The sequence below is a fragment of the Hipposideros armiger genome, unplaced genomic scaffold (assembly GCF_001890085.2).
Source record: "Hipposideros armiger isolate ML-2016 unplaced genomic scaffold, ASM189008v1 scaffold_3, whole genome shotgun sequence".
Lineage (NCBI taxonomy): Eukaryota > Metazoa > Chordata > Mammalia > Chiroptera > Hipposideridae > Hipposideros > Hipposideros armiger.
The window spans coordinates 1714155-1741453 of record NW_017731353.1 but is presented as its reverse complement, the minus strand read 5'-3'; the positions used below and the strand labels follow the sequence as shown (position 1 = coordinate 1741453).

Here is a 27299-nt window from a genome sequence, read left to right as displayed (position 1 = left end):
CCCCAGCAGCGATATCCCCCACCAGTATTAGACTGTGCTGTGCAGCACTCCCCCCACCTCTTCCTGACCCAGTGCCAGTCTGAGGAGGGAGCACAGAACAGGGATGCCAAGAGCACTGGTCAGGACTCCCAGATGGGGTGGGAGGGCCCCAGCGGGCAAGCACTCCCAGCAGTCCTTCAGCCCAGGCCTCCCACTCAGCCCCTCTAGAGCCTGAGGGGGCCCGCTCCGTTACCCACTTGTTGCCCAAGCTGTGGCTCTTCCTGTGTCTCGGGACAGGGGGTGTAGGGAGGCTGCCAGCAACAGATGCATCAGGACAGGTGGGTCGCCGGCTGAACCTCGCAGAACTGAAGCCAGTGGAGGGGCCTGTGAACAGAGAAAGAGCAGTGATGGGGGCTGTGGAGGCTCAGAGGAGGTGAGCTTGGGGTAAGGCATGTGGCCGCTGTTGTAGGTGGGACAAGGCTCTTACAAGCCCCACCTACTTATGAGACACTGATCCCCTCACTTCCAGTATAACTAGCTTCCAGGGCTGACATCCATTAGGATGACCAGTGGCCTGTTGTGCACGGTGCCCCTGACTGGGCACCACTTATGCAAGGCCACCCAGCTGGGTGACAGAGTTGAGACTTAACAGTACGTCATCTGAGTCCAGGTCTGGTTCCCTTACACCTGTGCCATTCTACAGCCATTTCCTTTTCTCTACCCACACATTCAGCAAAAGGGACAGAGAGCTTACGGGGGAGGCAGAGGATTTACTGGTGAGTGCACAGCTAGGTAGGCAGCGGCTCTGACCCCAGGCCTAAAAGTTACTGTCAGGGTGACCTTGGACAGGCTACTTAACTTATTCACTGAGCTTCAGTTTCCTCATCTGAAAAGTGGGAATAATTCACCTTGTAGTCATGAGGCAACTTCAGTTAGCACTCCTACTTGTTTTTATTATGCTTATTACCATATCCTCCTCAGCCCCAGTCACGGGTCATCAGAGCCAAGGGGTTGGGGACACAAATCCCACTGAGGACCATCTACAGAGACGGTGGCAGAATCCATGCCGACCACGTTCACAGGATACATTGAGGGGCGTGGTCCCAACCACTATTGTATTCTTTTCATTTCTGTGGCTTGGGAAGGGAAGTCTTCAAGGGAGGTGATCCCAGATGCTAGCCTGGCCTTCGCTGCCTGGGCCGGACACCGGAAGTGGGGGCCAGGGCTTCTGCAATCCCTGCAGAGCCCATCAAACAAACGGCAAATCAAGGGACTAGCTTGGAGGGCCTGTGAGGTCCATTCAGGGCTCCAGGTCCTCTGCCACAAGAGGCTGTGGGCCCACAAGTGACCTAAGGGTCCCATGTCCTCCTGCACTCTTGGCTCATCACTTTTTAATGTCAAAATAGTGACCCTCATCCCCAGCCTGTCCACTGCAGGTAGTCTAGCTCCCTTCTGGCACTTGAGAAGGTGGAAGGTTCACGAGGCGGGGAATTCACATCACCTTGAGCTCTGAATTCCTGCTCCCAGCTGTGTCTTACCCCCTTCTCTCCCTTCTGCCTGCCCCCAACACCTTCTCCTGCCTTTCCCCAAGGCCCCACCACCAATCCCTTCACTAGGCCTTGGTCAACTTTCTCCGTTGTTCTACCCAACAACTATTCCCAAATGTCACTCCTGTCCTTAAGCCCCCTGCACAACTCATTGACCCTCTCCCTTTCAAATGATGGCACACTCTACTTCCATGGACACTTGGTTGCCAGGTTTGATTGCTTTCACACTAGCCTTGCAATCGCCACACGCACCTCCATCCACACCGGCCTTCTTGTCTGGCCTGGGGAGGTGGGACCCGCCTCCTCTTTGCGAGACCAATCTCTCCTCTCCCGTCCTACCTGTTTCCTCTGAGAATTCCCTCCATCACTTTCGCTTTCTCTCTCTGGCCCCTTCCTCCAACCTATAAACATACTCTAGTCTCTCATTTTCTGTAAAATAAGGCCTCTTGGCCTCAGGCCTTCCTCCCAGTAAGGCACATTGCCTCAAACACAAACAGAGGTCTGCACTCCTCACTGCTCTGCTGCTGCCCCTCTCACTCATTCCTCAAGTCACTAAACTCTGCTTTCCATAGCTAGTGACATTTCCATTGACCTCATTTTTGCCAAACCAATGAATACTCATCGGCTTCTCCTAGAGTCTTTGGCATCTGACCCTAGTGATCACTGTTTGTGGCCCAAGAAACCTTAACAAGGAGGCCTCAACACACCAATACTGTCTCTGGGGGCGGCTGCCTGGGCGACCTGACCTGGTGGTAGGAGATAGGGGACACTGTCTGCAGCCTGCACATGGAATCTCAAGAACAGGGCTCTGACAGACCAATTCATAATACTGTCATGTGCTCCTTAACAATGGGATCATTCTGAGAAATGCGTCATTGGGCGAGTTCATCGTTGTGTGAACATTACAGAGTGCACTTACACAAGCCAGGATGGTACGGCCTGCTACACGCCTAGGCTGCATGGTACAGCCTATGGCTCCTCAGCTACAAGCCTGTGCAGCACGTTACTGTACAAAACAGCATGAGATTAAATCAAGGACAAGAGAAAATGATGCAATCAACAGACACGGTAAACATGGGGTGTATGAGGCTGCTGCTGGCGTGACACAGCACACGGTTGTACAGCCAACTTCATGAATAGAAAGAGTACACTCTAAAATAATGATAAATAGTATAGTAAATAGGTAAAGCAGTAACACAATCACTTATGATCATTACTAAGCACCGTGCACTGCATGTAACTGTATGTGCTGTGCTTTTATACGATGGCCAGAGCAGGCTGGCTTACCCAGCATCCCCACAGACACGTGAGTGACGCCTGGTGCTATGACGCTAGGACAGCTATGACGTCACTGTACCAACAGGAATTGTTCAGCTCCGTTATAATCTATGGGACCACCGTCGTATATGCGGTCCGTCGTTGACCAAAACGTCATTATGTGGCGCGTGGTGGTAATGAACTCAGAGAGGCCTGGGCTGAATGGCCTCACCAGCCCAGAGAGGGTCCATGGAAGGCCTTTGAGGGGTGTGTGGAGGCACTAAAGTTGCACCGAAGCTGTGTGTGTGTGTGCATTCTCTGGCGAGGGCTTCCACCCTGTCAGTCAGCTTCTCTGAGGCTGTAATTCCAGACCAGGGCATGTATGGAGCCCTCTGGAGAGTGTATGGAAATGGAGGGTCTCGGGCCCATCCCTGCAGGTTCTGATTCCGTTGCCTCAGGTGGGGCTGGGCATTGCCCGCCTGGTGATTTTTCTGTTCACCCTGGGGGAGAACCCCTGCTGCAAACTCTGGAGCGAGAGCGAGCTCTGTCCTGGAGGAAACGTCTCGTGCAGCGGCTCCGCAGAGGAAAAGGAAGAATGGGAGCCATCCTGCTTTGTTTTTGTTTTGCACATGTTGCTCAATCAGTGAATCCATGCAGAGGGTGGAATTCGCCTTGTTGATCAGTAGGATCACAGTCTCTCTGCCTGAGTCACTCTGGCTCCCACCCTGGGTTCAGAAAGCGTTTTGTAAAGGTCAAATGGCATGGCTCCTCCCCCTGGGATTTGGACTGGAACTCAACTCCCTGGTGTTGTCGCAGCAATAACAATGCTGAGAATTACGGTTGAAGGTCCTGCGCTTGGTCCATGACGTGGGTACTCTTAGCAAGTCTGTTTGACAGGTAAGGAAGCCAAGGCTTATATATCTACTACATGCAGGACTTGAACCAGGGGTATAGCACAATCAGGCGGGGTGGGGGGGACTCTACAGTTCAAAGGTCAGGCATAGTGAAAATCTAAGGAAGAAGGGACACAGTGACACATTTGAGGTGATCTGGTAAGGAGGCACTTCCTCCAGGAAATGTGTGATGAATAAAATAAGGCCCAGGCGCTGCTCTTGAAAAAGGGAAGGTGAAGGGGACTGACATCTCTTATACACCAACTGTGTGCCAGGCTTATATAAACACTTCAATGTCCTATGCAGTTGACTCCTATGCAGTTGGTACTTTACTGCCATTTTAAAGAGATGCTTGGAGCACACCAGGTCACACGCTGGTGGGGTGCTGGACACTCCGAGGCTCTTCTGGTACCTCCCTTGTCCCTGCTCACTCCTGATGGACTCCCTTTCCCATCTGTCTCCAGGAGCTCCTGGCTCAGATCTCCACTTTTGGGCTCTCCCAAGCCTCCGGACTTGCCCTCGGTCTCGTCCACTCAGCTCTTGACTCTCCCTTCAGAACGAGGAGTGGCTCTGCCCCCATTCTTCTGCTTGGGACAGCCTTGGGAGGCATGCCTGGCCTCAGATGCCCCTCAGCCTAGCTGGAGGGGGCGCGGGCGGGCAGAAGTGGCTGTGGTCTCCCTGGCCCTGTGTCAGAGCCAGTGGTGCTCTGGGTTTCCTGGGTCTTGGCCACTCCCATCCCCTTGTTGACCAACAGCCTGGGTCTGACGCCGAAGCAGAAGAATTTCCATTCAGCTGGGACCTAGGGCTGGGGTGGCCTCTATGCCAATAAGTGACACTCTCTGCTACTGGAAGGCCTCACGTTCCTGCTCCACCAAGCCAAAGGTGGCCACCACGTGACAGCACCAGGGACACGTGTCTTCTGGGACAGTTTCTGAGCTGGGTGGCTGGCACGTTTGTTTCTCCCAGTCTTCTGGGCGGAGGGAGGGCTGGAGGCGGTGATAATGAGCTGGGGCTCTGGCCTGGCTTAGCAGAGTGTGGTCCCTGCGGCCTGGCCCGATATGGCACGAACAGCTGGAAAAACTGACCATGTGTCTTGACTATCTCAGAGGATTGCTCTATTTTTCCTCAGCATAATTTTTCCATGAATAATCTTTAAAGCTCTTTAAGTGGCTGTTTCTTAAGCAGTTTTATTGGAACATATGAGAACTGACAGTCTGTGGGGAATGAGATATCATGTTAAAAAGTCTGGTTTTCATTACATTTTTCTCAAGAAACCAACACGCTGCCCAACGGACCACTCATTGATTATAAAAGGCTACAAGGCCTTCTGCTCCTGGCTTTGGAACGGGCAGGATTAAGAGCAATGGATGGAAACAGCACAGAACTCAGGATCCAGAGGCAGACAGGCCTGGGGTCCCCCCGGTATCTGTCACATGCAGGCTGAGTGCACTTGGGCAAGTCACCTTGCACCTCTGAGCCTGAATTCTACATCTACAAAACAGGAACAGTGCCCGGACCTGGCAGCCTGCCTGAGAAGAGGAAAAGAGGGTGTCCCTCCCTCCTTTCCGCAGTGAATGTTTCCTGCCCCTGGGCCCGCCTCCGGCCAGGTACTGGACGGCCAGGCTGAACTAGAGAGCTGACGTCCCACCTTCATGGAGTTTACAGTCGAGTCGGGGAGAGAGGCAAGTACCAGATAATTACACCCAGGGCAGACATGTGCTTTGATAGGAGAATTGTAATACTAACTCTGGTAATAGCAGTAACTACCATGATAATAATGAGGTGGTCAAGATAACGAGCATCTACAAAGTGCCACATGTACTTAGGGTCTTATCTAAGCCTTGCCATTACACAGCCCCAAAGGCACTACTATCTCAATGCTGTGATGTGGAACCGAGGCCGGAAGGGGTAAGGAGCTTCCTGGGCAAGCAGCTGGGGAGCAGTGCATCTGAGGACACAGAAAGGTCAGAGAGGACCTGGAGCATCTCACGTCCAGGCTGGCACAAGATTTCCAGCAGAGGCAGCGGCACAGGCAGAAGGAGCAACATGTGCAAAGACCCCAAGATGAGAGGTGGCAGAACCTACTAGAGGGACTGCAGAGCCAGCCTGGCTGAAGAGCTGAGGGCGGGGAATGTGTGTGTGTGTGTGGCGGGGGGTGAGGGCGGGGTGGGACTCGGCCAGAGCTGTGGGGCTATGAGGAGCCTAGAGTTTAATGAGGGGAACGTGTGGAGAGTTTTAGGCGGGGCAGTAATGTGCTGAGATTCACAGCCCAGGAAGCTCACTCTGGCTGGACGGCATGTGCCTGTGGCCAAGACCACAGGCTGGGAGGGAAAGATGTGGACGAGAGGTAGCTAGGAGGTGGACCAGTGGTGGGGGTGTGGTGGGAGGGGGACTCGGGGTAACCCTCAGTGGAGGCTGGTGCCCTTCACTTAGGGAGCACGCATGGGGAAGCCGATGAGAAGCTGTTTGGGACTGATGTGGGGAGGCCATGGGTAGAGGGGTGCAGTGCTCAGGAGACAGATGGCAGCTGGGGGCAGATGTATAGGACATGTCAGCATAGGGGTCTGTGGAGCCCCAGGCAGGGGTGACATTATCCAGGGCTGTAAGCTCAGTGAGAAGAGGAAAGGCCTGGGACAGGCGCAGGGAAACCAGTGTTTGTAGGATGAGGAGGAGAAAGGCTGAAAGGAGCTAGTGCAAAACCAGGGTCACTAGAACAAATATTAGAGGAAAGCATCATTTTCGGTGCACAAGTTACATGACCTGTGCTTCATTTGTAATTCTAAAGGAAGGTGTCTCAGAAGCGCCGCGCTTCTCCTGTCCTCCAGTCCCCCGTCTCAACTGTCACTTCTCCCCTCTCAGAGGCTGCCCTTTGCAGGCAGCACCCCACTTTGGGGCTGAACACACAGCAATGGTCCCCTTTCCCCTGGTCTGGGTCTCTAGAGAAAGCAAACCGGAGGGAGGGGCCTCTTCTGCCACCTTGGTCAGCCAGCCAGTCAGAACATGGCCTGGGGCCAGGGGCCTCTTCTGTTCACCCCTGTGGACAACAGCAGACAAGCCTGCAATGCCCCAGAAATGACCTCCTGTTCACCCTGGAAGTTGCTCTCGGGAGAAGAGAGAGAAACGGAGAGAAAGAACTGCTGATCTTCCCCCGTCTTGGAGGGTTAAATCAGATAGCGGTGAGGCCTGTCACTGATGGAGCCCAGTGCTTCACAGAGTTCCTGGCCCTGAGCTCCTACAAAGAGGGTGGTCACTGCTTCGCCTGCGTGGAGGCCTCCTGTCACTTGCTCTTGGGTGGCCTGCACCTTCCGTCACAGCGCCCGCCCATTTGTAACTAAGGATGTGTGTGACTTCCTGTGGACGGGCCATCTCCCCCACCAGACACCCGCTCTGTGTCCCGGTGCCCAGCGCAGGGCTGGGTGGGCAGCTGGGGCGTGGCCGCATGGCCCAGTGTAGTGCTCGTGGCTGCAGAGGCTCAGGAGACGGGAGCCTCATTCCCACGGGTTTCCAGCAGCATCCGAGAGGTTCTGCCCTGGGTCAGCGCTGCCCGATTTAAGTAGTCTGGCAGCCCCGCTGCTGCTCACAGGGGTGCTTTCCAAGTCTCGCACGTCGGAAATTAATGGGAGGCAGCTGTGGCAAAGGAGAAACTACTGGGAGTCACAAGACTTGCGTTCCAGTCTAGCCTCTGCCTCGGGCTGAGCTGGGAGCGCACGGTCCAGGCTCTGCAGCCTCTGCACTGCTGTGTCCTCACTGCCATGATCTGGAGCTCTTAAAGTACCCCTGAGTGTCTGATGCACTGGGCGTACTGTCACCCCACCTGAAAGGGGTTCTGTCTCTTGGCTTCTTTCCTGCGCCTGCTCAGAGCCCTGTTCCCAGACCAGGGACTCAGCCCTCCCTGGGTCTGCCAGAGCCCTCGGCACTCTGGGACATGGCCCCTCTACACAGAAAATCTGTTTTTATTGAAACCCTCCCCTGGCCCGGTTTCATGGTGGAGCCTGGGAGCTGGTCCCTTTTACATTCACACACATTTCTTTGTTTCTCGTACATGCAGATCTCACGGGTCCTTATTGTGAGCCAAGTTCACCCGTCAACTGTGGTGAGGCCCAGATGCTTTCTCCTCTGAGTCAGAAGGCCCAGATGCCCAGGCCACAGGCAGCAAGGAATGCCAGGGACACCGTTGCTGCCATGAGGGGAGCAGGGCCACAGCAGGGCAGCGGAGCTGGACAGAACTGGGCTTGAGTCTGGGCTCCTCTGCTTGGCCTTGACTTATAAGGAGACTAAGATGAGAGACTTTAAGACCAAATCAGATGAGAGCTTCCGGGGTGAATGGGCATAAAGTGGCTTCCCAGCCCCTGAGCCCCTCACCCAGGGGCCCCTCACCCATCCTGAGAATATAAAAGGATGGAGAGAGGAGCACATGGAAGGAGGCATCTCATCCCTCGCCCAAAGAGTGCTCTCTTTTCCTACTCAACCATAGTGGCCTCGTTTGGCTCAAGGTGTCTATAGGAAAGTCATGAATGTGCCAAGGCTGTCACCCAGGGTGGGGTGCTTACAGCTCTGCAGAGAAGCAAAGGGTGGTGGGCACCCAGTCCAGGGCCTCTGGGCCCTCACGTGCATCCTGCTTCTTCTGCCGGATCCAGCTGAGACCAGTCCAGACTCCTGGGCTCAGCAATTGGCTCTCCCCCTTCCTCCATGCATGAGATGAGGAACCTTCACCTGGAGAATAAGGATACTGGCCCCCACCTCACAGGGTAGGTAGGTGTGAAGGTCACCAAGCGAACAATGGCAAGTGCTTAGCACAGCTCCTGGCAGAGAGCACAGGCTCAGTACGTGCTAGCTGTCATCATCTTCATCACCATCATCTCTGAGCCCGTTTCCCTGCCGTGAACCAGCAGTGTGGTGGTTTTAACATGTGCACACTTTCTCTGCCTCTGCTCCTGTTAAGTGGCTGGGTCTATGTCCCCTCTCCTTGGTTCTGGGTAGGCCTCGGTGACCGCCTTGACCTACAGAGTGTGGCAGAAGCGAGGCTATCTGACTTCCAAGGAGGGTCTTACAGATGCTGTGATGCAGCCTGCACACTGCTCCTGGGACGTCCTGTCTGGGGCACACTGCCGTACAAGAGTCTGACGACCCTAAGTTGCCATTCAGTGAAGAAGCCCTGGTCACATGGAAGCCAGATGGACATGCGTGTTCTGCTCCAGCTGCAGCTCCAGCCAGCAGCCAGCCCCAGGCCTGTCCAGGTGACTCCAGCCCCCAGCCATCGAGTCCCTCTCAGTCTTCGAGTCTTTCTGGCTGAGGCCCCAGACACAGTGGAGCAGAGACAAGCTGTCCGGCTGTGTCCTGTCCGGCTTCCTGACCCACAGAATGTACATGTGTAATAAAATGGTTGTTGCAGGCCACGAGACTCTGGGTGTCTGTTATGTGGCCACAGTCTTGGTATAGCTGATGAGAGGTGAGCTCGCGCAGAGGTGAGGGTCCGCTGGCTCCCTGTCGGCTGCCTCCCATTGTCCCGCCATCGGGACGGCATCAGAGCCGATCTGTCAGGGCCACGAGCTAACATTCCTGAGTGGTAAGTGTGCACCGAGCACTACGCTAAGGGATTTTCAGGCATGGCCTCAGCCCTATGAAGGAAGCCAACGCAAAGTATTTATTCCTAGTCCCATTTCGCCAATAAGAAAACTGAGGCTCAGACGGATTAACCAATGGCCCAAGATCCCACAGCTAAGTGCAGGAGCCGGGGCTTTGAAGCTGGGTCTGCCCGACTCCAAGCAGGGCTGTTACCCACTGGGCGAGGGAGTAAGGAAGACAGAAAGGTGTGAGGGGGCGCAGTCCTGAAGGTGCGAGTACAGGACTCCGAGGCACAGGCTGAGGTTTTCCATGGACTTGCTTTGCTGCCAAGGATTCTGCAGAGAAAACCTGTCAGTTGGTTAAGCCACGTGGAGGCGTGGCTAACAGAATCTGGAAATGTCTTCACCAGTTCCAAGGCACACACAAACACGGCTTGCCCTCTCTGGGGGTCAACACGCTTTATGATTTTTGCTCTCCAGGAAAATATTAGTTCATTTATATAAACTAAACATTACATACGGGGGAAAATTGAAAACGTGGCATTCCTGGCCGTTTTTCCTCCACAGACCAGAAACTGAGAAGGTTTCTCCATTTCCTTTCTCACAGTCTGTCTATTTGTTGGTGCAGGACTGCCAGCATAGCCACTCCCCGGGGGTGGAGAGTGGGGGCAACTCTCTGAGGGGGCCGGGACCACCGCAGAGACAGAGGGCACAGGCTCCGACATTAACCAAGGCTCCGAGGGACCCAGGACCAGGGCTGCTCCCAATGCCAGTCAGTGTCTCCCACGCCCAGGCAGGGGAGCTGGTTAGAGAAGCGGGTGCAGCTGCAAAGGAGGCTCACACGGGCTTCCTCCTAGCTCCCTGATGTGCAACACATCGCCCCCTCGTGGCTCCTGCCCCTGGCCCCCCACTAACGTGTCGGCTCCATGAGGGCAGGCCTTGGCTTTGCTCTACTGGGTACGTGGCCCATAGCAAATGCCTGGCTCACAGCTGGCGCTGGGCATGGACGTCTTGAGTGAAGGAATAAAGGCATCTTGGGGGCTTTCCTTGGCAGGTGTGGAGGTGCCTGGCTGCTGGAAAGAGAGCCCAGAGCAGTAGCTTATGCCCCCGTCCTGAGGAGCTGAGGGAGGCTGCGTTCCTCCCATTCCTGGGACTGCAAGAGGCACATTCCTGTCCCCGGGTCTGGTCAGGCTCCTGCCATGCAGCCAGGCTAATTGCCAGATGGGGAAAAGCCTCCCTGGAGCTGCCCCTAGGGCCCTGCCCTCCATGGGACCCCTCGGCTGTGCCATGGGTGCCACCTCTCTGGGTGAACCTGAAGCCTTCCAGGTGCTCCTGGGCCCTCTGGTGATCAATGAAAACCTTACCATCCTGCTTCCAGGGCTGCGGCCAGGAGTTAGGAAAATTGGTGGAAAACACTCCTGTGAGCCGGGGCTTGCTCCACTGCATGTAAACTGCTGGCATCAGCACTTGTCTGAGAGGGAGTGCGGAGTCAGCAGTCAGCCTGTGCTGGAGCTGCCTTCGAGAGCCAGGTGCCCACAGGGCCCAGCAAGGAGCTCAGAGGCTGGGGCTTAAGGGACAGGAAAGGCAAGCCCAGGTGTTTACCCAGCGGCCTGTGTGCCAGGCTCTGGGAACTCCAGGTGGGTCCTTACCTCCGGGGCTTCATGCTGGTGGGGAAGGCAGATGTGGGACAAACATGCACAGACAACTGTCTGATTACCACAGAGGGAAGTGCTACAGAGATGGACAGACAGCTGCAAGGGTGGGACGGGCCGCAGGGTGGCAAACTCTCTGTAAAAGGCCAGCTCGTGAATATTGTAGGCTTTGCAGGCTGGAGGATCCTTGTCCCAACCACTCAGCTCTGCCACGGGAGTGTGAACAGGCCACAGACAATAGGTCGATGGGTGGGTGTGGCTGTGCTCCCATACAAAACAGAGGCCGTGGATTTAGCCCCTAGATTGCCAGCCCTGGGGTGACGGGCCTGCTGGGTCCAGGAGGAGAGGAGGTAGGGTGCAGAAAGGCTTCCCGGAGGCAGTGGCATCTGGTGGAACCCTAGTGTTGATAATAATATCATTGTCCTAATAATGGATGTTACACTTGACGAGTGTGTTCCGTCTGTGTCAGGTTCGGTGCTCTGGGTTTTACACACTCAGTCTCAGCAAATTCCCACAACAACCCTGGAGGGAGGTATTAGTGTGTCCACTTCACAGGTGCAGAAAGTGAGCATTTGGCAGAAACTGGGTGTTCCGTCTGGCCCTCAGGTGCTCAGTCCTGAGACTCGCCAGTCAGCCGGTCACACCTTCCCCCCATGTCCTTCGGCCTAGAGGCGCTGGGCGCCACACCATTCGTTGTGTGCAGTATTTCTTCCTGTCCCATTTCACCTTCACTAAGTCTCTTCATGTGAACCATCGGGGACAATTCCGTTTCCTGCCAGGATTCTGACTGATGCTGGAGGTTGGCTAACTTGCTGCGTGCTGGTTTCACATGGCTAAAGAACAACAGAGCAGCTGGAGGTGAGGGCAGATGGGGTGGGCAAGTCGGCTGACCCTTGAGGAGCCCGGGCCAGGGTGGGGGCCAGCTCCGGGTGCTGGCTTCCATCCTAGGCAGTGTCACAAGCAAATGCAGCTCCTCCTTTCCTGCCCGAGCGCTCGGTGAGTGGCCCAGCCCTGAGGCCCCCACTTAGCAGTTTGGCTGCTGGAACAGCCTGCCAGCCATGCGGGGGAAGCTGCTGGTCCAGACCTGGGCTGGGGCAGGAAGGAGTGCTGGGATATGAATCCTTCAGCACTGATAGGAGGGTAGAAAGGCAGGGTGGCCATGGGGACTGCTTGGCACCCGGGGAAGGCCAGAGATGTGGCTCATCCTGCTAAGGCGTGTCACCCAGATAAGGCTGGCTGCAGGGACTTCTTCAAACGAATCTGGAGGAGATGCAGAAGGGCAGAACGCTTTCTGTATGTGAGCCCACTCTGCTCCAGAATTGTGGCATTATCTCCTGAAGAAACAGTCTCGAATGCTTAGTGTTTCCTATTGTTCCTTAGGTGGCCCCAAACAATTGTTTTAGGATCCTACTGCTTTTTCTGACACCCCTCTGACAGGATTGCTGCCCCTGTCCCCCAATGGTCAGGTTTAGGTGAGTGAGCACCTGAAAGGAACACTGCTGACAGAGAGGGACAAACAGAGGTATGAAGGCAGAGACAAGACCAACACCAGGAGCTTTCCTTCTGGTCACCTTTGCTAGTGGGTCACCTGTCATGTGTGGAAGGCAGTGGATTTGGGGGGAGACTGCAGATGATATGTTAATATTGGGCTCATGGAACCTGGTGAAAATCAAGCTTAGGCTAGGGCTCTGTGGAGCAATGAATGTCTCCCTCTGCTAAGTGACTCGGGGTCCCCGGGGGTGCCAGGGGCAGGGTCCAGCCTGTACAATGGAGCCAGCAGAGGCTGGAACAGAAAAGGAGCGTGGAGAGAACCCTGGTGGTCAGGGCAGAGGCCCTGCTTGCTGGGCTCGTGAGAGGCTGCAACACTGCCCTCTGTGGGGCCTGTGGGCCCATGCCCAGCGGGAGATGTAAGTGCCATGCTGGCCTGGCTCCAGACAGTAGAGAGAGTGGCTTGAGCAGGTCAGCAGGCTGGGGTGGCACAACACCAGGCAGCCGCTTGCAACAGCCATCTCCTCACCACTTACTACATGTCAGACTATCTTGAGTGCCTTCCGAATATCATTTCCATTTGACACCTCAACACTCCTGGGATGGAGGTATGTTTAATCCTCATTTTACAGGTAAGGAAACCGAGGCTCAGAGGGATGAAGTTGCTTGTCCATGGCTGCAGTGGCCTAGAACCCAGGTTGGTGTGACGCAAGCTCAAACCAGGAGGAGGAGGAACAGTCAGCTCCCCGCCCCTGATCTGGCCCCTCCCTGGGTGGCAGCAGCGATCAGCCTGTCACTGAGAGCTTGCGGAACACTGATAAGAGGAAACTGACACAGTGATAACATGAAGCCCTTTCACAACGTGCCCACATGGCAGCGCGCTCTGCAGGCATGAACGTGCCCAGGCATCACAACACCACCTCCATTGTGTGGATGAGGCCACTGGCACCAGAGAGGTAAAGTGACAAAGCTAGGAAACAGCATAGCTCGGGTTGACTTCCAAGCCTGGGCCCTTAATCACTAGGGGACACTGTGTGTGCCCCAAATATGTGAACAGAACAGATGCTACAGGAAGGTAAGCCTTCTGTGTCTGGTGGCACCAAATACCCTGGGCATCCCCTGTACCCCTCCAGGGCATGTCAACCCGTGCCTAGGCAGCAGGCCTAATGATAAGGGTCCAGGTGACCCGGAGAAGATCCTGAGGCTTTCTCTATCTACCCTGTTTAAGCTCCCAACTTGGGGCTCTGATCTTGCCTCTCTTGGGGCTTTGGAGTCTCAGGCTCTTCCAGGGAGCCTCAGCCCAGAGGGTCCCCCAGGGGCCTGGGCAGGTTGGTGTGGGAGGGCTATGAACAGGGATAGCTGAGTCTGTCAACCCGCACACTGAACTGTACCCTTTGGCTCCACAGACCAGGCCAACCCTGGCAGCCATGTTAGGGCTAGTAACAGGTTTGCTGCTACTCGATATGGTGCAGCTACGGTACCTGCAAGATCTTCTTTGGAGGAGACTAGTCTTGGAGAGCTGCTTCCTGGTTCAATTCTGAGCGACAGTCTGAAAATGAAGATTTTCACAAGGTCAGATGGGCTCTGGTGTCTCGGGGGGCACTCAGCACGCGTATGTTTGTAACTGGGAGACAGGGCTGCTGCTCAGGACAGTTGTGGTCATGGAGCCCAGGAACACTTCGAGGTCTGCTCTAGGTCACAGCCACTTCCTTCCGAGTCCCCAGGGGATTTCCATGACCAAGAAATATGGGTAAGGGTGACACAGTAAAAAGAGTAATAATCATGGCCCATCGTTGGCTGGGAACCCATGTTCATTCTCAGGCCAAACCTATGAGCCAGATATGCGTCTTATCTCTGTCTTATAGGTCAGAAAACTGAGGAATAGTGAGCAGGCGTAGCTCTCCAAGTGGAGCACCAAGTGGAGGGGCAGGGGAACAAGCCCCAGGGCGTCTGACCCCAAACCCGGGTTTTATCATCACGTGGCGTTCTTTTCAGATGCCCCCAGAGAGGCAGACGGCAATAGGCACATTAAGAGGATAGGCACCCCAATATTATTATTTTTTTAAAGCCTCAATTAAGAACTTCCAGGTGAAAATGACAGAGTAGAGCCAGATGCCAGGCTCTCCCTCTCCCAACAAAACCAACACAGAATTAGGAAAGCTTAGGAATAAATGAACTGAGCAGCTGCTACTCAACAAGGGAAGGGGCACGGACGGAAGCCATGAACTTCAGACCAGGAGCTGTAACACGGCACAGCTGCTGTCCTGCCCTCGGAGATGTCTTAGGAGGCCTGTGTGGGCATCCTAACCTAGCCCTCTTCTGAGTGGCTCCAGATGCTGGGCAGAAATGGGGGGGATGGGTGGACAGCATGGAGGATGCTGTGATGGGAATGGAGCCTCCACGGGGGCAGGGGATTTCACACTGAAGGGTGTCCTTTTCTGGAATGGGATACCGCCCCAACAGGGCGGAGGAAACCCTAACTGATATAGGCCTTTTCAGAGAGCCCCCATAGCTGGGCTGCTTGCTCCTTGCCTCCATGGGGCCTGGGCTCTGCAATCCCCCAGGCAACAGGCAAGGGAAAGACTAAGAACCCAGGGACCTCACAGCACATCAGGAGAAGAACCAGCTGACTTCACACATGAGAGTGAGGTCAGGTGTGGCCTCCCTCTATCACGGCCATGGGATATCCAGACGGAGCCGCTCATACGGGAGCAGATGAAAAGGATTGGCACGGCAGCCTAGCAAACATCCTCTCACAGGAAAAGGAGAGAGAATTGTGCAGCCCAGGGGGCAGTCCCCAGGAGCACAGGGAAATCCCCGCAAGTGCTTTGAGCAGAACAACTCATACAGAAGGCGGGTTGAATAAAACAAGCCCTAAAAAATAAAACGATAACACAAGGAGTAAGATGAAAAGGGAGCCTGGAGACCTAGGGGAACAAGGACCGAGTGAATACCTGAGTACCCAAGGTCATCCAAGTGACCGCTGATGACAAAGGTGGAGATTACAGCCATCAGAAAGGAGCTAATGGGGATGGAAAGCACAGAGTCTAAGATATGGATTCCTGGAATTGCTGAAAAAGAAAAGCCAAGAAATGACCCAGAAGGAGGAGTCAGAGATATAAACCCAAAGAATTCCTCTGAAATGAAGAAACACCATATTCCAGGGAAATTTGGTATGTACGGAACCCCCCACAAGGAGGTATTCCCGCTGTTCAGCTTTTGAACTTGAAGGAATTCTTCACCCACCAGGAAAACAAAACACGACACTTACAAGAGGAAAAAATTGGACTAGCTTGCAGCTTCCCTAAACGCAAGGCCACGAGGGTCTGCAGGTCCTGGGGGAGAGACGCAAAGGCGCACAGCCGGCAAGGCAGCTGCGGACTTGCATGAAAGAATCCAGAGCTTGCAGGGTTTGTGAAAACCTACTTCATGATGGAATCCAGCTAAATAAGGGACTGATTTCAAATAAAGGCTCCAGGAATGGAGAAGCTGCAGAGAAACAACAGGTGGTAAGAACTGGATCTGGTTAAGAACACTAAACAGTAGGAATCATGATTCCTCAACATGATGTGTATGTTATAAACTTGGACTACGTAGTAATAATATAACGAACGAAAAACTGGAAGATGGCGAAGGACGGGGGAGAGTGCCAATGTTCTCATCTTCCATAACCACAGTGAACTGACCCTGTTCACGATGGAATCCAGACAAAACAGAACGTATGGACTCAATCCTCTTAATGTTTTCCTAACCTCCTTTATTAATCTTAGAAGGCTCTTTTAGGAAATAATATCTCTTGTGGTGGCAAAATATTTATTTGGAGAGCAGCAATTCCTTGTTTTATTCCAGTTCCTTTTTTTCTGGTTAAATTAAAATTAAAGTTAATATTTTTAATTAAAAATAGCAAGTGTAGCATGATCCAATTTTAATAAACTCTATTCCTAGCATCCATGCACCTATCCATCCTTCTCTAGTTGTATCTCTGTTTGCACTTTCTATGCATAAAAAAAGTCCCAAGTTATGTTCACTTATTGCTAATGGTCATGCTTTCTAGGTGGTGGGAATTTGGGTAATTTTTCTTAAACAAAATAAAATAGACTAAAGGCTAAGAAAAACAAAGCATTGGGTGGGCCCCTTGGTACAATAATTCCAAAGCAGATGGGGGCAGAGTCATCAAGGTAATAGCTAAGCATCTGTGTCCTTTGGGGTGGGGAGCAAAGTTTCCAGCTGGGCTCTGGAGTGTGGGTTCCTCCAGCAGAACTGTAAGCCCTGACTGTCTCTGCCACTCACAGCCGGGAAAGGGACCCACTCCCTGGGAAGGACCCCCTCAATGGTCTGGACCTGGAGCCCTGGGGGGAGAATGCAGCCTTCCTCCCTGGGTTTGGCCTCTTGGGCCACAACAAAGGGCCTTTGTAAAGTCCAGGCTGACTGTTGTTTAGCATCAAGTTGGGGGGCGGGGGGGGGGCAATATCCTTCAGAAGGAAAGGAGTAGTTACCCACAATCTGCAGCTTGTCTAAGGATTAGCTCATGTTCAGAAGTATTAATAGACCGTTTTTTTCCTTAAGGGATATTAGTGTTAATGAAAAATTACTGTTTCTTTAATTGTTCTACTGGCACATGAGTGGAAAATATTATCCCAGAACCTAAGTGGGGATCATTTTACACGCCAGGGTTCTTTTTTTAGGAACAGCAAATGCTTCGTAAGTAAAATGAGCTCAGTTTGTGGGAAACATAATTTTAATGATAATCTCTGGCCTTCATCTATGTTATTACTATTATGTAATAGATCAAAGTTTCATATTGTATTCTATTTTAACAAAATATTACACGATAACAACTGAAGCCATTATGTCTATGTTCCCCAAGTTATAACCAATCATTAGAACCACCTAGGGAGCTTTGAAAAACTACAGTTTTCCAGGCCCCACCCTGGACACATGGACTGTTAGAAAGCTTCCAGGTGACCCTGGTTCACAGGGCTGAGAACCTCGGCTGCAGAGCCGGCAGATGTGGCGTTGCTTGAGCAGCCATTCCTGGGGTCCTGATGAGTGAATCACAGGTAGCCTGGGGGGGTGTCTCTAGGGGCCACAGTTCTCTACAGTTTTCAGTTACTTATATGAAGACCAAGTAATCAAGCTGATCAAATTTTCAGATGCAAAACTGGAAGAGATAAAAAATACATACTGGAGAACAGGATTCAAGGAAATCATGGTGCACCAGAAGCGACCAATAAGTTGAGATTTAAAGGAGTACGTGTAAAGTTGACATTCAGGGGGTAAATGATCAATTCCAAGATGGCTGAGACTTGCCCTGATATACCAGCTCACAGGAAAAGGTTCTGAGGCTCTCGGTTCACCTCAAGGTCAAAACGAGCCAAGAGGACGTCCAATCAATATGGCGGACATAGCTGATATGAAAAACCCTCCCTTCTCCCTCTAAATGCACATAAATGCTGGATAAACTCCCAGGGGCCACAAACGAAGGAAGAACCAAAAGCCAGAGCAGGGTGAGTGGAAGACGAGGCCAAGGACCCACAGGGGTCTTCGTGGGAACAGGATTACTCCATCAGGGTCCCATGGGATGGAGGTGGGGCCTGAGCCAGGGCCAGGCAGTGAGGATCTGGCAGAAGGCTGGGACCACAGGGAGCTGCCTTGTTCACAAAACAAGTTCTTCGAGAAAACTCTGTTTTCTAGCCTGGAGATATGGCTAGAAAGCTGCCCTTGTACCCAGCACTGGGAGTCACTAGGGAGAACCTGGAGCACCAAGCCCGCACCACACACTGCTGTGGAGTCCAAGTTCACATCGCCCATGCGATTTGGGAGCCAAGCTGAGGCGTTCACAAAACACCTTCCTGAGAACCATGGCGCCTGTGGGCCTGGGGCAGAGGCTGGTGGGAGGGGGTGTTCAGACTGCACTGCTGAGGGCTCTGTGGGTCAGGGGTCACATCGTGTGCACGTGCTTGTGTGGCTGGGGCATGGGGGCTTCTGTAAGCCCTGCAGGCAGCGACTCTGGTTCCCATAAGGGTCAGGCGACAGTGGGCACTCACTTGTAGTTGTCGTCCTCCACAAATTTCTGGAGCTCTTCAATGTAGCGTACAGACTTTAGGTACTTTTGCACATGGGGCAGGGTTGTGAGGTGATCTGCAAACGGGGGACAAAATCCAGAAGCTTCAGTCTCTCCCCATCTCTAGGCCCCAAATGAGAAGTGTACACATCACTGATTTTGGCACTAGATGCTCCTTGGGTATTGGGACACATATTCAGTCTGTCAAGAGGCCCTGTGTTGGGCACTTAAGCACAGAGGGGTGATCAGGCCTGGGTTCTGCCCTTGAGGAGTGACCCCCAGAGGGCTGGGCCACAGACACCACACCTCAAGGCCACCACAGTTCTTTTGCCAGGGGAAGATGGGTCTTTGGGGAAAGCTGGCCTCCAGAACAGACTAGAGCCAGGTGTCTATGCCCGAAAACAGGTTTCCCCTGGTGTAACTGGGCACGCCTCCAATGCCTGCCCATCACTGTGTGACAAGAATGCAAGAATGGATGAACAAACCCTATCCAGCCTGGTGCAGAGGCCCAACCCAGGACCTGGCATAGCTGGAGTGTCTGGTCCATGGGGGAGCTGCTGCATCCTGGGAAGACAGGGAGGGGCCTAGACACTGGAGCACCTGTTTTGTGCCAGGCTTTGTACCAAGCGATCCAGGAGTCACCTGTCTTAACCTTTGCACCTGCCTCATTTAGGGGACATAATATGCCCATTTCACAGAGGAAAAAGCCATAGCAACTTGCAAAGCTCATGTCACCGGGAAGTGGCGGATTGGGTTTTGATCCCAGGTCGCCTGAGGCCTCTGCCACACTGCACTATCTCTTTCCCTTAGTGACTGACATCAGCTGCTCTATGCAGAGGTTCATGGTCACTGCAGTCCTGAGGGAGCCGAAAACCCTCCACTGTCCTCTCTGCCTTTCCCCATAGGGTGGGACAGCACAAGCTCAGAGGAGACACGGAGGCAGTGGGAGAGGTTGTGAAAAACAGCAGAAAAGAGGGTGAGGAAGGGCCCTCGCTTTCTAGGGAGGTGTGTCCAGATAATGTAAGGAGCACCGGATGGCTGTCCCTTAACTGTGAGATACTGAACAGGTCATTTTGTTTCTCTAGTGCCTGAGTGTTCTCATCTCTGAAATGGGGATAATGACACCTGCTTCCCAAAGCCGATGACGGGGAAGATGCAGGTGAAGGTACAACAGTAAGGGTGAGCTCTCATGAAATGTTGGGGCATGCTCAGGGCTCTGCACGCACCGTGACCCCCGTGTTTACTGATGAGAAACCTCAGGCTTTGAGAGAAGAAAGTGACTTTTCAAGGGGCCAAGCTGTGATTGAACCCAAGTCTGTCTGACCCCAAAGCTCTGTCTGTAACTGCTCTGCTGGCCAGCAGGATAACAAGTGTCGAGGTACTTGGGAGTGCAAAGGGTCTTGGCAGGCGAGGACTGCACTGGATACAGTCCCATCCTTGCTCCTCTGCTCAGAAGGAGAGCTAATCTGGACCCCGGGGTGCTTGTGGGGTGGCTTGTGAGTGGGCCTTTGGCTTCAGTGAACCCACCAGGGCCTTCCCAAGTGGAAGCTGCTGGTTTGCTCATACCTATCTCCTGTGGGCTTGCTCACACCTATCTCCTGTGGGTTTGCTCACACCCATCCTGAGGGTTTGCTCACACCTGTCCTGAGGGTTTGCTCACACCTGTGTCCTGTGGGTTTGCTCGCACCAGTGTCCTGTGGGTTTGCTCGCACCTGTGTCCTGGGGGTTTGCTCACACCTGTCCTGGGGGTTTGCTCACACCTGTGTCCTGTGCGTTTGCTCGCACCTGTGTCCTGGGGTTTGTTCGCACCTGTGTCCTGGGGTTTGCTCGCACCTGTGTCCTGTGGGTTTGCTCGCACCTGTGTCCTGTGGGTAGGGTTGGTCTCTTTCTTGTCCCCCTTCACTGCTTCCAGACTTGTACTCCTCCACCCTCTTGTGAAAACCCTGCTCTACAGAGGTACATTCCTGCAACTCTCACCCATTCTCCTCTTCATTGCTGCCATCTGCCGACTGGCCCCAATCATTTCCACCAATTCCCGGGGGACCTGGGCACCTGGCTCACAGTTGCGCTCCACACCTCAAGATCCATCATCATCTTGGGTGAAATTAATGCCCAAATGGACAGCCCACCCAGCATTCTGACTTCTCAGCTCCCTGACCTCATCCCCAACAACCATCTCCTCCATCCAGCTCGGACACCCACCATCACGGTCACGCTTTGGACCTGGTCACGTGTGGCAGGGCCTGGCTAGCTGTCTACCATGTCATGTCCCTTTCCTTCTAGGCCTGCAGCTGGATTCCATTTCCCAGCCTTCCTCAGCAGCAGTGACGAGCACCACATGCAGGTCTGGCTCACAAAACCCACTCCTGCGATTCTCTCCCTTCCTGGATCTGCCAGCTGGAGGTAGAGTTCAATGGAGGACGCTAGGGCCAGGGGACATGGCAGGGCCACGAGATGGGAGAGCCTGGGTTCTGAATTGACTTGGAGGAGCACCACGAGAAGCAGCCCACAAGCTCTTCAAGAGTGAATGGCTTGGGAGCCAGACAGACTTGGGTTCTGCCACTCACTACAGGTGTGACTTTAGATAAGTGACCAACCTGTTTTCAGCTGCAGCTTCCTCATCTGTAATACAAAGATGGTAACATCTGGTTTGCACAGCCTTTAAGATCAATGTGTGTAAAAGATCTAGCACATGTTTTAGTATCCAGCACAAGGTATTAAAACTAAGAGTGATGTGGGGCTACCTGGTTTCTAGAGCTTTCTCACTGATAATGTGGACCCCAATTTCAGTGATGTAAGATTTCACAATGCCAACAATCAGGGGTACTCACCATAGCTGCAGGAAACTTGTAAATCAGCGATTATTCGGAGAATATTGTTCATCTGATTGGATCTTTGTTCATTTTCCATGATGCTGCCTGAGGCAGGATATGCAGAATCGATGTAGATTAAATCCAGAAGATAGATCCCTAAGAGTAAAGAAGATATTTAATGATGGTTGGCATCACCATTAGTTAGATAAAACAGCACAAAACAGGACTGCTCTGCTAGAAGGAACAAAGGGTGACATGGAAAACCGAGACGCTCTTTGGACTTCAAGTCCAATCCTGGCTACTAATTTTTCACATAGATCGCTCAACTTGTAAATCAGACATCTGAGCAACAACCAAAATAAATGCTGGCAAGATTTTAGTATTTCTGGTTCATACACTCTCCAGCAACAAGGGTTTTTTTCCCTGTAACCCAACTGGAAAATAACAGGACATAAAAGGGATGAATGAATACTTGTGTTTTTCACCAACCGATGAAGTTTAATGGTCTAAGGTGTCGTGTCCAGCAGAATACCATTTGGATTGAATTCAGTTTTTTGTTTATTCGCTTAGCTGTGTGTCTGTCTCTCTGTACACACACACACACACACACACACACACACACAAATCATAAATTAACTAAGGGACAAAAGAAGAAATAAAAAAAGCAACAGTCCTTGGTATAAAATCTAAGGCTAGACAGAGCACTCTCCTGAGGGTGCTTAATAAGAAAATAACGTGTGATATAAAAACATTGCTATGTGGCCAGTGTTGAGCTTTGGCATGGCCACATGGCATCGCCCCAGGGGGAATTCAGGACAAGTCACCTGGCTGGGAACTGGCTGTGCAGAGTGCACGACACAGACACAGCTCTTGGCTAACTGGCTTGCTGCAGGGCCATACTTCAGACCCTCTGGGGAGGAGCATGGACAACGGGTGGCACGTCCTTCCAGCAGCCCTCCATGAGCACTGCTACTGTACCCATAATATTAGCGGGGTTGGGCAGGAGTACGATGTAAAGCAGAAGCAAGGCAGAAAACATTGAACAAGGCAAAGAGGATTGATTGATATTAATGAAAAACACATTTGATTGAGAAGATTTAATGATTGCAAATTTCTACGCACAAAGCAACATTGCATCAAAATATACAAAGCAGAAAAGTACCAGAGATGAAAAGTGCATTCAACAAAGCTATAACCATAGAGGGAGCCTTTGGCATGTCTCTTCCAGAATTTGTGTGTGCATGTGCGCATGTGTGTATACATGAAAATATATACACAGATACACACATGTGCAGATATATGTGTGCATGTGTGCATATATGAATATAGTATTTGAGTAACAAAATTAACAAGCTTGGCGTTATGTAAATGAAAATATAATTCACTTCAAATACTCATGGAATGCTGACAAAAACTGATTGTATACTAAGTTGTAAAGAAAAGCTCAATAAGTTTCAAAAAGTAAACGTCATATTATTCACATTCTTTTACCTTAGATTACATCTAGGATTTAACAATAAATATAGAAAAAAGTCTAACTATTTGGAAAACCCACATGCACACACAGAGACACTCACAAGCAACTCTCAGGTCAAAGAGAAAACAAAACATCTAAAATAAAAAGTCTTTTCAAGGACAATGACAATAAGAACACGACATGTCAAATTTTATGGGATCAGACCAAAGTGGTAATCAGAGGAAAATTTATAGCCTTGAAGTTTATTGTTGAACTCCTAATAATTATTACACATGTAATTAACCAGGTACTTAGTGTAAAAGTTGTGGGTTTTTTGCATGGATGGATGAGCACTGCACTGACTTATACATCCATTATGTTATTTATCCTTAAAATAACCCATTTTATAGAGGAGGAACAGGAAATGCAGGAGGGACGTGTAACCAGCTCCAGGTCACAGAGCTGGCAAATGACGGAGATGGGAGTCAAACTCAAGCCTGCCTCCCCGGAGGACTTGCTCCTGCCATCACAGTAAACCGCTGCTGCTGGATACCATGAGTCATTCATCTGCTTTTAGAATAGCTACACATTGTGACGGGAAACTGTTAAATCACAGAAACATATGCTGGTATTCATACTTCTCATAGGAGCCATTTCCACTTCCCTTCTTTCTAAAGGCATCATATTTCCACAATTTTAATACTTAGAAATAGTTTCTCCTGTTGAGAAGCTCCAAGTTCGGTAGGTTGAAACCCACAGACTTACTCTTTCTCTTGACCTGTTTTTCCTCCCCCCTCTTAAAAATGTAACTCAGTTACCTCCCCAAAGAGTCAGCAATGGCAATCCTGAAAATCCCATCATTGCTGCAACCACAACAGAAAGTATCTAGTGCTGAGCATGAGGGGACGGGATAAGGGACATGGGGCTGCTCTGCTCCACATGTGAACTTGGTGCGGACCTGAACCCGGCTTTCTCGGAGTGGCAGAGTGAACAGTGCCCAGAAAGAGCGACACTGAGGAGCAGGACAAGGTGGAAAGCTACCCTCCTTACCTCATGTGATCCTCCCATCAACCCCATGAGGGTTAAAGAGAACTAAAGCTCAGAGAGATTAAGATGCCTGCCTAAGGCCTCACAGCGAGCTGCAGGATGAGCTGTCTGGCGCCAGTGCCTATGCTCCCACCCACACACTGGCCCACAGAGACACATGGGGAATTGCCTTTTCTCCAATAACACCCCCAGTGTGGAAGCCTCGTCCTATTCCGCCCTGTGAGGACCGGTGCTGGACCCTCTGCTTCCTCTCAGGTTCCTGGCTCTGCAAACAGAAGCCAGGAGAGCTTGCCTTTGAGGGGGCTGCACACCATTTCCACCCCCCAGCCCCTGGGGGCCCGGGGAGCTGACTACTTCCTCAGAGCAAATTCCACTGACCAAGTGTTCATTACCCACCTCCACAAAACATGCCGCCTCCAGCACCTGTCTACTCCCTGCACCGGAGTGCACAGGCCAAGGCCACAATGCACCCAGGACTGAGGGGACCTCCCAAAGGGGCCTCCTGGCCCCAGGGACCTGGGAGACCCTGATCCTCGGCACTGTCTGGACAGATCCTTCATATAAACAACCTTTCATTTTCACAACAAAACCTCCAAAAGCAACAAAACCTCCACAGTTAACAGTGTGCAAATCCAGGGAAATCTTTTCAGTATTATTGGCCTGTAACCGGAAATATTTAAAAGCCTAACTCATAATGAAGTCATAAAAATAGCCACCTCCCCCTTGCACCGTGCCAGGGCAGTGCTAAGTCCTAAACACGGCACTCACCACTACTGCAATTATATACTTATTGGTATCATTTGTGCATTTAGGGTCTGATTTCCCTGTCAGACTTCAAGCCCCTCCAAGTAGGAAGTGTGTCTTGCTCCATGGACTCAGTCTGCAGCAGCTGGAACACACTACATAGGAGCTGCTTGGTAAACATTAGTTAAAAGAAGAAAAGCTTGAATGAAGGCATATTTTATTTAATCCATACAATAGCTTCATGAAGTACATTATTACCCTCATTTTGTAGTGGAAGAAAGAGACACTGAGAGTGAGGTGACGATAATAATAATAAAACTGAGCACTTACTATGTGCCAGGTCCTAAACTATAGGCTTTGCCCAGATTATGGACTCCTAACAACAGCGCTGCTGTCAGGGAGGATTCATTTCTCTTTTATAGGGAAGAAACTGAAGCTGAGGGAGTTGCATCGCTTATCTGAGGACACACAGCTGGGAAGTGACCGTGGCAGGATTCTAACACAGGTCTGTCCAGGCTGCCATGTCCTTAGTCCTTCTTTTACCCCAGCCAGTCCTCTGGGGCCTGGCAGCTGCTGAAGCAAGCTGAACCTAGAGGCTCTCGCAGCCCGCTTTCTCCCTTGGGATCGACGCTCTCTGAGAGGGCTCATGACTGTACTGCGGCCGCCTCCCACTGCCTCCCTGGCACGCATCATGGCATATCTGTCCAGGTCCTAGCCTCCGTGGGCCCACCCAGGCCTGGAGGCCCTGCCAACTCTGCCATGTGACAGGCAGCTGTGCTGTGAGTGAGAGACCGTGGGGCTTACAGCCAGGAGACTCGGAGGCCGAGCACTGCCACTTCCCAGCTGGGTGGCCACGGGCAAGCCTTTTCACCTCCCAAGGCCTTAGTTTCCTTGACTGTGACTGGGGATAATGATGGCGGTCATGAGGAGTCTCCTGGCCCAGGGCCTGGACCACTGAGATGCCCAAGAAGCTAAGCTGATTCGGGCCTGGTTCCATGGCGAGGCCCCACGTGAAGCAGCCCATGAGAGGGATACACTGGCTGGGTTTGCCATAACCGTGGATGGCGCCCAGATGCCGACCACGTGGTGGCCACCCACCTCAGGCGGGCCAGTGCTGGGAGCTTCTATCTGGATTGGGACAGCACAGCTGGGACATCTCAGCTCCTTTCCTATTTACACAGTGACTACTGCACATGACACTATGTTATTGGCCTTGTTCTGATGGACAGCAAGTGGGCAGGCCTCTGGCCTTGGCTGCCATGGGGCTGAGCAGGGAGAGGGGCCAGGCTGGGAGGTGCAGGTGCATTGGAGGAAGCAACTGTACAGTAACAGCCACTGTGCGACCGAAAAGGCTGGCCTCGCTTATATCATGACATCTAGGTACTCTCATTTCACAGATTACAACATGGGCGCTTAGAGAGGAAAAGTGACAAGATCACACAGCTTGCAAGTGGGGACGTCTGGATTTGAATTCAGGCCTATCTGACTCCAAAGGTTTGGCACAGAGAGCCAAGTCGAGTGCTGGGGAACGCGAATCATTGGTTGGTACAGGGACAAGAGTCCCAGCCACAGAGCCAGGGGTGTGAGGACCCCCACTGTGACCTGGTGGCAGCCAGTATCTGGCCCAGGCCTTGCCCGCTTCTAGACTGGACCTCCTCTGAGATGGACAGCTACCCAGAATATGCTTCTGCTCTGCTCCCTCCTTCCATGTCCCACACAGGGCCTGGAGTCACTGCTGTGGCTGCAACAGAAGTGCCAACATGGTGGGGCAGAGAGCCCCAAGGCAGGATTGAGCAGCCCTCAGCTTACTCTGCTCTAGATGCCCTCCCCAGCTGGGCTGGTCCCAACCCCAGGGGCATGTGGCCAAACCCTCTTCCTGACAGTGAATCCAGGCCCCCCACCAGGGTTTGTCCACAAGACGCCCCGGCCCCGAGGAGGAGGTGCTATGCTGACAAAGGAGGTGCTCTCCTGAACAGACACCTTCTCTTACGCTGCAGGACACCATGCTCCATGGAGCGGAGCCCGCCTGAAGCTGGGCACTCTCGGCGCCCCGGAGCCAAAGCCCAGGGCTGGCACCCGGGCTTCACCGCAAGCCCAGAAGCTCACTGTGCTCTTGTTTCTCCCATCGCTGCCTGTCTCACTTCCACCCCGAGTCTGGTTTTGGTTTTTCTCACACAGCTATCTATTTAATAAGGAAAATTCTGCTGCGTTGAAGGGAAAAAGCCCTCCACAGCATAAAAATATGCCACATTTCCATTTTATTCTTTCCATTCTTTCTCTCTCTCTCTCTTTTAAAGTTTGAGATGAAAGACTTTTTTCCATGTTCTCCTGCTCTGCCTTGAAAAGATCACTTTCAAATTTCAGAAATGAGGAGTGCTGGCACCCAGAACTATACTTGTGTGGTTTGATCACATAAACTGTCCTGATAAAATCCAAATGAAATAACAGAGCAGCAGCTCATTAGGTTTTTTTTTTTAGAGAGCACAAAGCAATTCCATCTACTGCAGGGGGAGGTCTCGGCATGCGGCTTAGGACCCCTGTCAAGATGCAGGAGGCTGTATTAATTAGTGCGTGCTAATTAATATCAATCACACAAAACATAGACTCCAGGAAAAGCCCTCATTTGAAGGATATTCCTTATGTACAATGTGTGGGAAGCTTTAGGATGCTGTGACACATGTTTCCCAGGTCTGCAGAAAGGGGGCAGGCCCAGGCAGTCACATGGCAGGTGGTCAGAGACCATGTTTCTTGGAAGAGCACATGGCCTCGTTTATTTCCTGGTGTGGAGGCTCATG

At 52.3% G+C, this 27299-nt stretch overlaps 1 protein-coding gene across 1 annotated transcript in view; it reads right to left on the bottom strand.

The window, feature by feature from the left end:
• Positions 1 to 27299, bottom strand: part of RALGPS1 (Ral GEF with PH domain and SH3 binding motif 1) — a 261882-nt gene that overhangs the window by 29972 nt on the left and 204611 nt on the right. The window contains exons 9-12 of the mRNA XM_019641574.1: positions 21276 to 21413; positions 18428 to 18521; positions 13862 to 13929; positions 237 to 363 (exon numbers count right to left, since the gene is read on the bottom strand). Of these exons, the coding sequence (XP_019497119.1) occupies positions 237 to 363; positions 13862 to 13929; positions 18428 to 18521; positions 21276 to 21413 (427 nt within the window). The remainder of the gene's footprint in view (positions 1 to 236; positions 364 to 13861; positions 13930 to 18427; positions 18522 to 21275; positions 21414 to 27299) is intronic.